General features: G+C 43.6%; 1 protein-coding gene across 2 annotated transcripts in view; it reads right to left on the bottom strand.

Annotated features, from left to right (window-relative positions):
- Positions 1-10,302: 10,302 nt before the first annotated feature.
- LOC307156938 (uncharacterized protein) overlaps positions 10,303-15,396 on the bottom strand; it is a 31,238-nt gene continuing 26,144 nt past the window's right edge. The window contains exon 2 of one of the 2 annotated variants that reach the window (XM_079868654.1): positions 10,303-13,419. In XM_079868654.1, the coding sequence (XP_079724780.1) occupies positions 13,065-13,419 (355 nt within the window). In that variant the 3' untranslated portion in view covers positions 10,303-13,064. The remainder of the gene's footprint in view (positions 13,420-15,396) is intronic. The other variant, XM_079868655.1, reaches the window with a different exon arrangement.

Genomic DNA, 15,396 nt, shown 5'->3' with positions numbered 1-15,396 from the left:
CATCGCAGCAGCCTCCACCCAGATCTCAGCGTGGACCTGGGCGCAGACGTGATGCCCCGCCCACTCCAGGCGCTGCCAAGCCAGGTGGTAAGTGCAAGCGCTTCTGAAGCGGGCCACTCAGGGATGGAGTGAGAGTTCTTGGAGATGGTCACCGATCCACTCCCTTCCTTCGGTGGAGGACCGGAGGGAGTCTTTGTTGTGTATGTCTGTTCCGCTACTGGCTCCTGTAAAAGTGGATGGTACCTATAGCGGTACCTACATTTTCAAAGAAAGAGCAATTTCCTCTGTTCCTGAGCCCAGAGAAGTTAGCTAGTGGTGTGCGACCCTGACATCCTTCAGCTACCTCTGATTCACCAGCCTACAGTGACGGCAGTTTGAGGACCTGGTTTCACCTTCTCATGCTTCGCTGGGGTCTTCTAGAAACAGTTAAGAGTTGCACTAAACACACTCAGACCCTGTCTCGGGCCGCCTTCGGACATTTCAAGCTGGGCCCTGTTTGTTGCCTAGAGTCTGTGGTGTCCGCGGTTCTGCTGTTTTGCCCAGTTGTAGCACTACATGTTGTTCCTGGCTGATCCAGTGTTTCCCCCGTAACTACAGATTCGGCTTCATGAGCTGGTTTTGAGTGCGTTCGAAGACCCGTTTACACCTTCTCACGTATTCTCTGCCGCTACCTAGAGACAGGTGTTTTACAACTTAGAACCCGCTTCGGGCCGCCTTCGGGCCTTCCGAGCTGGGTCCCTGTCTCTAACCCGCTGCCTCACTCTGAGTACATCTCTGATACATTAGCCCCCTGTGTTGGTATGTTGTAGCACCGAGAGTGCTCCCGACCGACTCAGCCGGTTCTTGTGTCATCAGATTTGGCTGAGGCGATTCAGTTCGTCCGGCACCCACCTATGTGCAGGACTGTTTGTTACACATCTGTGTGCAGATAGTGCTGCCGTATGTGCGGTCATCACTTCCTACTGGTGAGGGTTACGATAGAGCCGTTCCTCCAGCCAATATGAAAATATGCTTCTAAGTGAGGCCTATTTTTCATTGTACTCAATATATAGTGAGTTCGACCATCAGGGATCTGTGTGCTTGTTTCGGGCCCTTTTTCTAAGCCACCGTTCAGGTTACTACACTGTACGCATTACTAATACCATTCCTGTGAATGGTCTGCAGCGTGGGACCTGAAGGACACGTATTTCAGATATCCACTCCTCCGTAAACATGGGCCATCCTGTGTCTTGCGTTGAGGGGGTCGAAATCTCAGTACTGGTCCCCTCCCTTCGAGTGCTACATAGCCAATTGGGTCTTCAGGTCAACTGGGAAAAGTAACTCGTCTACGGACTGAGAAGCTTTTTGCCAGTACAGAGGTGGACTTGGTTTTCACGTTTCTCATGAAATGTGTCCGGTCAGTGCTAGAGTTGAGAAAGGGTCCCACTGAATAAATTTCAGAGGCTCCTGGGGCATATGTGAGACGCAGCCATATATATACAGCTTCCTCCATATGATGACCGATTCAACACTGACTTTGTAACCAAGTTCCTAGATGGCCATGGCAGAGCAGCAAGCTCCGTGTGTATTAACAACAGCTGGTGTGCTGCCAAACTCTCAGCAGTGTGCAGACTTTTTGCTTCTCCGGGCTAATTGTCCCTAGAACAAATGTCTATTAACACTAGCTAACAGGGGCCACGTATAACGGCATGCAGTCAGGAGGGCTTGGGCATACCTCACACTGCATTGGCATTCAATTGCCTCGAGTTGTTAGCAGTTTACTTGCTTGATGCCACTGCTCAGCAAGATGCACTGCCCAGTACAGCGACCGTTGGTCACAACGCTTCCCTCGCATGTCACAACTCGCCCGCCATCTCCTCCTTTGGGGTCAGAAGCTCCTTAGGTCGCTTCTTCCACTTAAAATTCCAGCCTGCTTAATCGTGCAGCCCAGGTGGCTTCACGACAGCCTGTTAACTAGGAGAGTGGAGACTCCATCCCCAGGCGTTCCAGCTGGCCAGGATATCTTCGGGGCCGCACAGTTATATCTGTTGCCGCTCTGATTTGTTCCCTTGCCAGTTGTTACTCCCTTAAACATGAAGACACTGGCTCACAGCTGAAGCCAGGGTCTGCGCAAAGTGCGTTAAATAAAACCCTACTGAGCCCTTTTGCACATCACTGTGTTAAGTACAGGTAAGAGGAACAGATTCTTTAGTTGCACCGTCATGGCCCAACTAGGACCTTTGTCCCCTAGACAGCCTTCCTGACCCATTCCTCTGAGACTCCTCAGGGATGGGCACCGTTGGCACCCGCACCGAACTGGAGAAATTCAGGTTCCGTTGTGGTGGTTCAGCTATCTACCTCTGATAGAGCCAAGATTCTATTAGTTCTGCGAGAGCTCCCTCTTAAATGAGGCTTGCTTATGGTCTGAAGTAGAACCTGTTCATTGTTGGTGTTCTTCTATTAAGGACCCCCGAGAGTGTTTGATCATTTCTGTGCTTCCTTCCTGCAGAAGAGGGGTCGGAGTGTGGCTGCTCTGCTTCACGCTCAACTGATGTTGCCCTTAAAGCACATCAGGATGCAGTTGAGATATAGGGAGTACGACTTGGTCGTCAGGTTCCTAAATGGTGCAAGGAGAGGAATCTTCCTTGCGTCCCCTCTTACCTTCTTGGAACTTATCTCCAGTGCTACTGCACTCTGAGACCTCCCCTGAGTACTTCAGGTAGTTGAGTTAAAAATCTGTTGTAAGAAACAGTTCTCCAATTTGATTGCTCTATCTAGAAAGTGGGGGACCTGCACAAATGTTCGGTCAACGAATCATGCCTGGTTTCGGGCTGGCTAACTCTCACTAATTAGACCCTGGCCTGGATATGTGCCCAAGGTTCCTACCTCTCCTTTAAATGGGACCAGGTGGTGAGCCTGCAACCGCTGCCCATGGAGCTCCTCCATTAAAAGAGTGAAGCTCCTTCCTGGGCGTTGACATGAGTGCCTCACTGACAGATTAAGAGTTGTGGGCTGGGCGACACCGAACATGATGTGTTTAGGCTGGTTGCTTAGGAGGCTCCTTTCACTTGAAGCCAAATTAACCTTAGCCCGGTCGGCTTGCTATGCCATTCCCCTCCTATGGGCTGGAGTGAGTTCCCCTTCTGAACCCTGTTGAGTTCCTCCTCACCCCCTTTGGTGTTGGACGTGGCAGAGCGTCTGATACTAGGCCTATCACTTGTATGCTTGTGTAACTTGTGTTAGGTGGGGCCCATATGTTGTGATCCCTACGGTGATCCCATATGTGTTTCTTCCACGGTTTACTCCCTGCGGCGAGCCCATGTCTTCCTTGGCAGAGCCCGCTCTGCCGTCACTGACCGGTTGCACCTCCCCCTCTTCTGGTTGGAGCCACCTCAGTGACATGCCATATGTTGTTGACACACTCGGTCTTTCTCGTGCACTGTCACTCACTCGCGGAGTTCAAATTTGTCCAGTCCGGCACCTCATAGACAGAGCAGAGCAGAGCGGAGCAAAAATAAAAATAAAAAAAGAGCAGAGAAGAGCGGGGGTAGAGGAAAGACCATCGGTGAGACCCGTAACGTTGTTCTGAAAAACATGGCAGAGGCAGAGAAATCAGTACGACCCAAGTCATCCACGGTGTGGGAGCATTTCACACTAAATAAACCGAAAAAGTGTGTTAATTGCAAGATATGCAAAATCGACATGGCATGGCACAGGAGCACCTCTGCGATGATTCAGCACCTAAAACATAAACATGTTGGAATCATGGGTGAGGAGGAAGGGAGTCCAACAGCAGGGTAAGTCACTACAGAATCCTACTTTTGTTCCGGTTTGAAGTGAGGAACGTAATGTCCCTCCAGTAGCTCTTCTGGTGCTGGTGTTTACTCGTTATCCAGCTTGACAAGCATGACAAGTTAGCATTAGCTCGTTAATAACAGTAGTAAAGCAGGGGTGGTATAGTTTGCAAGACACGTCTTTATTCACTCGCCTTTTTTGGCCCATTAATTTTTCAATCTGTTGTCATGTATATATTCTGTGCTTTGTCCCATATCGGTTATTGTTGACAAATATATTTGTGTGTGTTGTAACGCTACTTTTTAATTTCATTTTAAAGTTCTTTCATAGCACTTGGTCATCTTAAGCTGTGTTTAAATGTGGTGTATACAGTACTGTAAATTAACTTAACTTGCACTTACTACAATGATGAATGAATAAGCTTCAAGTGAACTGTGTGTGTGTGTGTGTGTGTGTGTGTGTGTGTCTTGTCTGTAATTGCTCTTGGGGTTACTTACCTTTACACAACTAGTAACTAAAACAACAAGTATGTATGCAAGTATGTATTTAGTTAATGTAAATTGTGCTATTACACATACTCATAATATCTTTTTGATACCAGAAAAAAACAGCAAACCATGAGAGGCTTCTTGATGGGAAATGCATCACGTACACCACAGCAAGCCGCTATCTTGACAGATAGTATCCTCAACATGCCTGTCACTGACATGAGGCCTCTGTCGATGGTTTAAGATAACGGCTTCACTAAAATGATCCACACCTTGAACCCTGGTTACACTCTGCCCTCCAGGACCCACTTCACAAAGCTCATGGAGAGAAAATATGAAGAGACATTCAAGGAAGTGAAGACTGCAATAAACGCCAACAACAGCAAACTTGCTCTCACCACTGATGTATGGACAAGTAGCAACTGAACCCTACCTTGGCGTTACATGCCACTACATCACAGATGACTGGGAAATTCAGTCAATCTGCCTCACCACCCTTCCACTGCAGGACAGACATACTGCATCTAACATTGCAGAGTGGTTAGAGCAGGTAGTGGCCAGATTTGAAATTCCTCCTAGCAAAATCATTGCCATAGTCCATGACAATGGTGCTAATATTGTGGCTGCGGCAAATATCCTGGAAGAGAAGCATGGGTGGTCCTCTGTCCGTTGCACTGGCCATACTTTGCAACTTGTGATCAATGCTGTGTTGAAGCATCCAAGCATTGAAAAAGCTGTTGGGGCTGCAAGATGTCTAGTAGAACATTTTAAGAAAAGTGAGCTAGCCAGCAGTAAGCTCAGAGAGAAACAGCAACAAATGGCCACACCAGAGCACAGCCTTGTTCAAGACATAAGCACAAGGTGGAATAGAACATTCTATATGATAAGCCGACTGCTTGAGCAAAGGTGGCCTGTAACAGCAACACTGTCCGACAGCTCTGTCACACAGAGAGGCAAAAGGTACCTGGATCTGAAACCAGACCAGTGGAGCCTGCTGGAAGAGCTTTCAACTGTCCTCAGGCCTTTTGAATGTGTCACTGTATTCATGAGTGGACAGAAATATGCAACAATATCTGCAATACCTCCACTTGTGAAGGGGCTGTTGAAGTCCACCCAGAGTGCTGCCTACGAGTCAGCCCCGCTGCAGGCTTTCCAACTCACTGCTGTGCAGCAGTTGCAGGAGAGATGGAAAAGGGAGACTGCTTTCTCAGATAGAGCACCAAACACAGTGATTCTTGCGATGGTCCTTGACCCAAGGTTTAGGAAACAGAAGTTTCTTTCACCTGATGAAGTCCTACATGTTCAAACTAAAGTGCAAACAATGGCACTTGAAGAGAGAAGGAAGATGGATGTGCGGCAGCATGGCAGTTGCAGTGTTACCTCCACTGATACTACAGCTACTGAATCAACACCTTTAGCCACTCTACTTGACTCACTTCTTGGTTCTGATGGTGAAGAAGAGGATAGAGCAGGCGAAGCTGAGGATGTCCACACCCAAGTGAGGAACGAAGTCCTCACATACTTTGGAGAAAAGAGCCTTGCCAAGGAAGAAAACCCATTACTGTGGTGGAAGGCTAACAATGACAGATTTCCCATGTTGGCCAGGCTAGCCAAGTCTTACCTATGCATCCCTGCCACCGCAACGCCATCTGAGCGGCTGTTTTCTGCAGCAGGAAACATAGCCTCCAAGAAAAGAGCGAGCCTGAGCCAGGAGCATGTGAACATGCTCACATTTTTGCATTGCAGTGCGCAGTGCAAAGTGTCTGAACAAAGGGAGTGAGAGAGAGTGAGTGAGTGCGTGTGTGTCTGTGTTTGTGTGTGTGTGTGTGTGTGTGTCTGAATGTGAGGATTTGTGAGTGTGTGCATCTGTGAGTGTAAGAGTTTGTGAGTGTGCGTCTGTGGGTGAGTTTGTGAGTGTGTGAGTTTCTGAGTGTGTGCATCTGTGAGTGTGAGAGTTTGTGAGTGTGTGTGTCTGAGTGTAGTGAAGAGAACAAGTTCTTACGTTCAAACAAATCCTGTTTTCTGATTTGTATTTTTCTTTATTTTTTTTATAAATGATTTATTGTTCTGACACTTTATAAAAAAAAAAAAAAAGCATATATATACCTCCCATAAGCATCAAGGGACCCCCCATAAGGCCCCAAAAAGGTCCCCCTGGTTTTTCATTAAAACTAAAATACTAGAAAAATCATTTAATAGGTAATATGTATATATTTTTTATCAAAGTATTGCGCTGCGGCTCCCATTAGAAGCTACTTCAAATTTGCGTCTGAGAAGACGCTCAAGTGCGCCAAACGCTGTTTTCTGAAGGAATTTACAGACCACGATGTCACGTGTGACTGGCCAACACTTTATTTTTTGCGTGCAAATAATATGCACTGTAAACCCCCTGGGTAGGATTAGGAACTCTCATCACGGTAAAACGCAATGGACAAACGTCACTCTTTTAATTTAGTAATTACGTTAATTTAAATGTAATTCTCTTCAGGGAAAACCAATCAAGGAAAACATATCAGGGCTCGACATTAACGCTTGTCCGGGACACGTGTGTGTGTGTTTATTAAGGCACAAGTGAAAGAGAATTGTACTTGCCCAACTGGACAAATGCCCTGATTAAAACAATTTTCAATATCAAAAAATAAAATAAGAAATAACTAGGGAATCACTGAAACCGTGAGGATGAATCTGATTTTATTTCATTTAATGTAAGGGGTGATTAATAGCCTATAGTTGATAATAATATAGGCCTACCTAATGTAGGCCTACTGACGGTAACAAAGTTGCGCTGTTGAGGCTCAAACATTTATTTATAACATATTATACAGTTAAGATACAGCCCTATAGTGTCTTTCTCTAATTGAATGTATTGATCAAATTTAAGAATTTGAAATGAAAGATGGAGCATACATTTAATACAATTAGAGGGAAAAAATGCCCTTTATAAAGGTTAAAAAAAAAATCTGATAAGTGTTTTCCAACAGTGACGTAATTAAACATTGACAATTTAAGTTTGAAGGGAGTAAAGCCTCTGTTGAGGCTATTAAGGAAATTGTCAGGTCCGGAATTCGAACCCAGAGTGTGTTGCTGGTAACCCAAGGTCTTAACCACTGTTCTATGGGACAGTGTGGACTCAATTGGCAGATAATTGAGGCAGATCACAAGAGGCAGGTTAGAAGGGAAAAAATATAGTCTTTACTAGTATTCTTCCAGAGCCAACACAAAGGATCCAGCATAAGAGCTGGGTTGAGCAAGGTACAAAATTCACACTGGATGATGCAGGCAAAAAGAGTCAAAAAAACATAAAACAATGTTTACCCAAGAAGCTGTTCAAAAAGGTCTGACAAAAAGTCTTTCAGGGTAGACTAAACAGGAAAACACAAAAGCATGGGCTAGGCAAGAGACCTTCAAGACTGAGCTAAGATACAAGCAAATGGTAGTCTTTAAATATACACAGGTTAACACTAACTAGCAAGGCACAGGCGATTTCATTGAACCAATAATGAGCAGAGAATTAGGAGGAAGATGTGGAAGGCCTTGTGCTCTCAGTTTCCCCCTGCTGGACAGACCGTGGTGTGACAGAAATGTAATTTTACCAAAAGAAGAACTTTTTATTTTAAATAAATCTTAATTTTAAATCAGCCTACTTCAGTGTAATATGTTACCATATTATCATGCTTAACACTGATAATTTGAATAATTGTAATGTGATGATCAGATTCAGATATCTAAATCAGAATATCATAGGTTCGGGCGGTTGGCGGGTGAATTATTTATTTGTAACAGGGGATTTGGGTGACTCAAAGTGCACCAGATTAATGAATTTATCTTTAAAATGTACAAAATTTTCTTCTGGGGGGGCATGCCCCCGGACCCCCTTAGAGGTACCAAGGTCCACCCACAAAACACTGTGGGATACACAGTTGCTTTATGATGGTCTCAATGAAAAATACTCATTTAATTATCTTATGATTAAAATACATGATCAGGATTTTACCACCTCACTTTGAGCCAGGAAAAACCCTGATTATTAAATAGATTGTTTTGTGGAGGAAAGTCTTTGTTCAACAATTATGCAAAAACATGTTCTGAAACACAAAAAGTAAAGTAAATGAAATTATAGTATTATTTGAAATAAATAAATGAAAATATGTATATTATTAGGTTGTTTGTTTTTGGTGTTTTTTTTTTTTTTTGGGGGGGGGGGGGTGGGGGGGGCACGATTCAGTCGACACGATCGTAATCCCCTTGCCTTTAATACTGGACCACCGCTGACCGGGTTCCGCTCGGCTCCTCAGCGAAAAACAACTTATGCGTGCATCCACTTCTGTATTTATACTCGCGCTGCGGGGTGGAGCATGTGATGCAATTCACACAGGCCAATGTCCATTGGCTCGTTTGTATACTACTCAAAGATGACTGGCTCCCTGTCGTGATCCCATTCAGTCGACATGATCGACTACATCTCCATTCCCTCCTTAAGGGAATGAGGGTTACACAAGTAATCAAGACGTTTTTCTTTGTAGAAGAAAGCCAGTAGTGATAAAAATGGCACATTCCCATCCTGCAAAAATCCCTTAATTTCTTTCCCTTATAATAAATCCTTTATAATTTCTGCAAATATTCAAAGATTGTAGACATTTGGACTTGGTCTTCAACAGCTACAGTCTAAACCTCAGCCACATGGAGACTTTATTCTAGAATTATTCAAAACCACAATATGTTCACCCTTGAGTGGTCAAAGCCAGCAAACAATGCTAATTACCATGCTGTAAAGTGTAAACAGAATATCTAGTCTGCCGTCTCTCATATCTCTCGTTGTACGTCACTAGATGTTCAGTTTTTGTATAATGTTTGTAAATGCAGTTGTCACTACCTTAAATTACTGAACTGTATGTGTGCAGAACAGGATTAAGCACTAAAAGGTGAACGGACAACTGAATTTAGCTGCAATATGTACGTGGCCTTAGAGCTTCCTTCTAGAAGGTTTATAGATACATTCACCAAACTCGGCTCAGACCTTCAGACTGTTCTGACTCGGGTTGCTATATCATTTTTAACTGATTGAACTTTCGGTTTTCCTAAAATGATGATAAATACTCTGAAAAATCCCATAGACTTACATTGATGGAATGTTCAAGTGAGCCATTGCTGTTAAAATTCTAATTTAAACACCCAGAAGCCCATTAGACTCAATTAAAAGTACCAAGGGTCAGAGGGTGACCACAACCATCCTCTCACTGGCAACACTCTTTGCCTTCCTCTGTGACTACTAATTACGTAGTTCTGGCATGAAAGTCTGAATGGTGCAGGCTGATAGGTCTTTAACTAATTGGTAGCAATCATGTCGTTATTTACATAGTACAGCTGATTGGTTGCTGTTGTATCAGCGGGCAATGAGCTTGCTGCTCAAACATTCAAATAGTTGGCATTGTTTGCTGTTACAGTCTGCAGAGAACTTTCAGAACCCTCCCCCCTCCGCAGCTTCGCCTGTATAAATCTGCTACAGGGTTAATTCATGTATGTTGCATGTGCAGCAGCAAAAGCATGTCTTACATGCTCACATAAACATTCATGAAGGTGTTTGCAGTAGCAAGTCTCGGTACTTGCTCTGCAGCAGCAGCGTAACATTGCCATATCCATTACCATGCCAATCTCTATTACCATACCAATCTCCTGACAGTTGTTATGACCATTTCCAGCCACAGCTAAAAGCCTACTGGAGGTGGATTTTAAGTTACATTTTATTTTAAGGTGTCCTTGTTACTGTATAATTATACTTTTAAGTAAAGAGTAATACTAATTAACTGTTAGGGTTAGGAAAATGTACTTTGGGTTAGGATTAGTGTTTGGTGTAGGGTTAGTTGCATGTAATTATACATAATTTATAGTTATTACAACATGTGTAACAATGACACTGTAAAATAAAGTGTTACCAGATTTTCCAATCATTTAAGCATATATTGTAATAGGAACCCAGTAATGGAAACCAAAAAAATGGGTGGCACAATTAAACAGTGGCAGAGTGAATACAAAAAGATTGAAGTATTAATGAATATTTATTCAAACGTGCAAAATTTTATTAAAAAAAAAACCTAATCCAAATATATAACATTAATGGAAAAAATAAACAAAAAAGGAAAAAATCTTATCCAAAAACATCCAAATTAGATTCAAAAGCAATAATGCCAAACGCAAAGCTTACAAAAAATAACTTCCTCAAAAATAACACACACAAAAAAAAACAAATCAACAAAGTACAAAATACCTGCCAAACTCTCCACTGCAGCAACCAATACTCCATTAAACACAGACGAGCACATTTATACTGGCGGCTAGCACCATTACCCTATGGGGAGGGACAAACTCACATACAACACTTTACACATTTTCCCATAAATATAGAGTCTAAAAGAAACATTTTGTTGTACTGTTCAAAATAGATAATCTACTCTCTTATGCAACCGTTTATATAATTTACAATACATTGAACAGGAAGTAACAGAAGCAACTCGGCCGCATTGTCCCTGAAACACCCATGCTTAATTAATAAGTGGTAGATTCCAATCCTTAGCGGAACCAAAGATACCCGCCACAGTTTCCCCGTCGGACCTCTAAAATTATGGGACAAACAATACTGCATAAAGTCAACAGGTATTTAATTTACTCATTTCGATCGATAATCATAATAAACTCTTATGTCAGTAAACAGTCTCTGTGTGTGTGTGTGTGTGCGCGCATTTAGTAACTCAAGGGCATTTATGATGTCCTGGAAGGCATTCTTAGCCTCCTCAATCCACTGAATTTGGACGGGACAGTTCTTTCGTGTCAAGTCGGTTAAGGCTGCTGAGGCTCCAGAGACTCAACATGTTCTGAAAGTGTTCATGCCAAACATGAAGTTTGATACTTGATCAGTGAATACTCTCGAGAACAACTGCATAAGACAAATTGCAACTGTCCTGGCCTTTACTGTCTTGAGAGGAAAAACCTCAGGATATCTGGTTGCGTAATATGTGATTACCAGCATAAAGCGATTTCCAGCTTTACTTCGTTCTAATGGCCCTACTACATCCATCGCTAACTGTTCAAATGGCACACCAATTACTGGGAGTGACACTAACGGGGCTCTAGGAGGACCTCTACTGGCAGTCTTCTGGCACTGAGGACAAGTTCTACAAAATTCTGAAAGTGCCAATCCGAGCTGACGTCTTTTGCCTTCCTAAATGACCGGCCCAGGGAATGAAATGACCCAACTCAAGCACAATATCCCTTGCCTTCCAGGGGACCACTATTCGGGCATCTATTCCCTTCCCCTTATACAGCACCATCTTTAATAAACATCAGATTCCCCGAACTACCTGATGTTGAGTGTTTGTCTTGTATTTCTTCCTGAGCCTGCCTATATAGGGGACCAATCACTGAATCATCTTGCTGCAACAACCCAATCTCCCGAGGGATTTCTTCTGGGCCTACACACTCTTCTACAAGAGGTTCCTCACCAGGTGCCGCTGCAAACGTTCTACGAGTTTTTCTAGTCTCTTAGATTTCCTAGGTTTACCTGGCTGAGCTTTCAAATCTGCCCCAAATTAAGGTAACATACTCAGGTCCTCAACATCTTCCTTTTGTTTCTGAGCCCTAGCCCGGGTCAGAGCTACACTACATTCCTTACCAATGCTTTCATTGCCATCAGTGAGTAGATCTACTAACCCCGGTAAGTCTCGGCCCCAACTCATTGGATATGGCAAACCATCTACTACACCTACTTTCAATAAATAGGCCTGCCCCTGTACATTAACCTCAATATTTGCAGTGGGGTACTGCCTTTCCTCTCCATGAACACAACAAATCTGTACTACTTAAAACTACAGGTACCAAGTCAGAACGCACCAGTGATCGCATATTTCCTGTGTCTACCAGTGCCCTAACCTTTTGTCCATTAATAACTACATCCACATACGGCAATACCAATTGAGTTGCCAAACAGCTAGGTCTTGGAACGGTACACACCAGGGCACCTTGACTGTTTGTGACCTTCCTGTCCACAATGATAACATATAAGACTCCTACGCACACCAACTTTAAAATCAGGGCTTTGTTTGACCGAACCAACCTTATTACTCGCAGACTTGCCTTCATTGATGGCTCGAACTGTAGTTGGGAAGGAGTGCTGGAGCTTGTTTGAGTCTTTACTCCCCTTCCATCACTTGAATGTCCATGGCTGAGTCTTGTGTCGAGCTGCCACAAAGGTGTCTGCTAAGCTTGCAGCTTCAGCAGCAGAGCCAGGATCTCATTCCCTAATCCAGACTTGAAGGTCAGGTGCCAGCATGCGCAAAAACTGCTCCAAAACAATTATCTGTCCAATCTCCTCCTTAGTATGATGCTGTGGCTGCACCCACTTGGAATAATGTTAAGTCTGGCATACAACTCCTTCGGGTTTCATCCTCCTTCACTTCGGTAGACCGGAACTGAAAATGAGTTGATATCATACTTGGCAAGAATTGCTGCCTTGACCTTTTCATAATCAAGGGAGTCTACCATGTCCATGTGCACATATGCAGCCCTAGCTTTGCCCGTCAGGAGGGGCACTAACCTAACTGCCCAGTCGGTTGTTGGCCACCGACACGCCATAGCGATTCTTTCAAATGTAGCTAAATAATGTTCTACATCGTCTGTCTCACTCTATCGTTGCAGATGTGGCTCCCTCTCAATTCTCAGCTGACTCTGGCCTTGACTTTCCAGAGGAGATGCTGCTGGTGATGCCATCTGTCTGCTGCTTGGACCATCCTGTAGAACTGAGGGTACTCGCTAGACTGTTGGTTTTGATGGAAGGCCATACTGGATATCAATGTCGGGCCTTGGATCTAGTGTCGTTCTCACGTGCACTTCATGCTGTAGAAGAGAGAACTGATGCTGCATTCCTCTCCATTGAGCCTCCTGTCGGCCAGCCTCTTGCTCCATGCAGCGGTCTCGAGCCTGCTGCAGTGCGAGATGTGATTGGAACATGTCTCTCAACTCCGCCAGTGAGTCATCCTCAGAGACGCTCCCCAACTCAGCATCTGATTCACCATCATCTCCCTCCATCTCAGCTCTAACAGGTTCCTCAGCCTCTGCTTGCACCGCCAGCGCCTTTTTAGGAGCCATTCCGGGCCAACACTGTTGCCTGCAGTGGAGAGTAAATTTTTACTAATCACTACTGCACTCTTCTGGCCATCCCACTTCTGACACCAATTGTAATAGGAACCCAGTACTGGGCACCAAAAAAATTGGTGGCCCAATTAAACAGAGGCAGAGTGAATACGAAAAGATTGAAGTATTAATAAATATTTATTCAAACGTGCAAAATCATGAAAAAATCCAAATATATAACATTAATGGAAAAAAATAAACAAAAAAGGGAAAAATCTTATCCAAAAACATCCACATTAGATTCAAAAGCAATAATCCCAAACGAAAAGTTTCCAAAAAATAACTTCCTCAAAAATAACACTCAGGCCACACACTCCACTGCAGCATCCAATACAGACTAACCCCATTAAACACAGACGAGCACATTTATAGTCAAGTCAAGTCATCTTCATTTATATAGCGCTTTTAACAAAGCAACAATAATTTAATAAAGTAACAGAGATTGTTTTAGTTTCATAGCAGTTCATGAATAAAGTTATTTTCCAGCTAAAGTTATTTTTGATTGATTCACTTCCGTCGCAACGATCATTAGTTATTGGGCCCTATTTTAACGATCTGAAACGCAAGTATCAAGCGCGAAACGCAAGTAACTTTGTGGGCGGGTCTTGGGCGCTGTTGCTATTATACCGGCGGGATAAATGACTCTTGTGCCCGATGCAAATCTAAAATGGGTTGGTCTGAAGTAGCTTCATTATTCATAGGTGTGGTTTGGGCGTAACGTGAAATAAACCAATCAGAGCGACATCTCACATTCCCTTTAAGAGCAGACGGGCTTTTTCCATGGCAGATTGCTATTGTAACGGCGGATTTGCCAGGAGTGGTTCACAGCCGAGGAGACCGACGTTCTCGTCACGACCGGAAAACAGAGGAGTGACATTGGGGATGGAGAAACAAACAAACTTTATTTCGAACAATTAAAAAATAAATTAAATCAAAGACAGCAACACATAAAATATCCACCAATAAAAATAAAACAAAATCAAGAAAAACAAAAAACAATTTTTTTTTTAGCATAATAATCACACTGTTCGAAAAGGGATAGGTAGAAGCCCTAGGCTTATCAAGACCTACAAGACCTAATATTTTTCCTAGTAATAATGTATGATTTGCAAAAATGAAAACTGCTGCTTCTGTGTAGATGAGATAATCAAAGTGTATGCGCGCCACTGACTTTAGACTAGGTTTTTCCTGGTCACTGGCGGAATTGTTTTCTAAACCTGCAAAATAGCATGAGGGAACGTTTGCGCCGGAACACTCCTCCTCTTTGTGCGTCTGTGGAGGGAAAAGTCCGCTTTTCATGGGTGCAAAATAGGAATGATACATGCGTCGGTGTACAAAAAGTCAATTGCACTGGGTGCAAGATAGGGCCCATTAACTTAGTGGCCTCTAAGACAACACCGTTTTAAAAGGAAACTCTTAAGTTCTCTCTACACAGACTTTAAACGCGAACCTGTGAGAACGCTGATGGCGTTTCCCATAAATATAGAGTCTAGAAGAAACATTTTGTCATACTGTTCAAAATAGATAATTTTCTCTCTTATGCAACAGTTTATATCATTTACAATTCACTGAATAGGAAGTAACAGAAGCAACTCGGCCGCGTTGTCTCTGAAACACCCATGCTTAATTAATAAATGGTAGATTCCAATCATTAGTGGAATGTCCTGGTTGCGTATGCAACCCACCGTTCCCTGAAGGAGGGAACGGAGGACGTAGTCGACGTCGACTGAATAGGCTCCCTAGCGTGATCCCATTCAGTCGACTACGTCTGACGTTCTCGACTGAAAGGGAACGTCCTGGTTGCGTATTCAACCCAGGGAACGGAGGACGTAGTCGACATCGACTGAATGGGATCACGCTAGGGAGCCTATTCAGTCGACGTCGACTACGTCTGACGTTCTCGACTGAAAGGGAACCAAAGATCAATAATCATAATAAACTCTTATGTCAG

Source organism: Squalius cephalus, assembly GCF_949319135.1.
Source record: "Squalius cephalus genome assembly, chromosome: 4".
Lineage (NCBI taxonomy): Eukaryota > Metazoa > Chordata > Actinopteri > Cypriniformes > Leuciscidae > Squalius > Squalius cephalus.
Note: the sequence above shows the minus strand (reverse complement) of the source record. Positions and strands in the feature narration are given on the sequence as shown.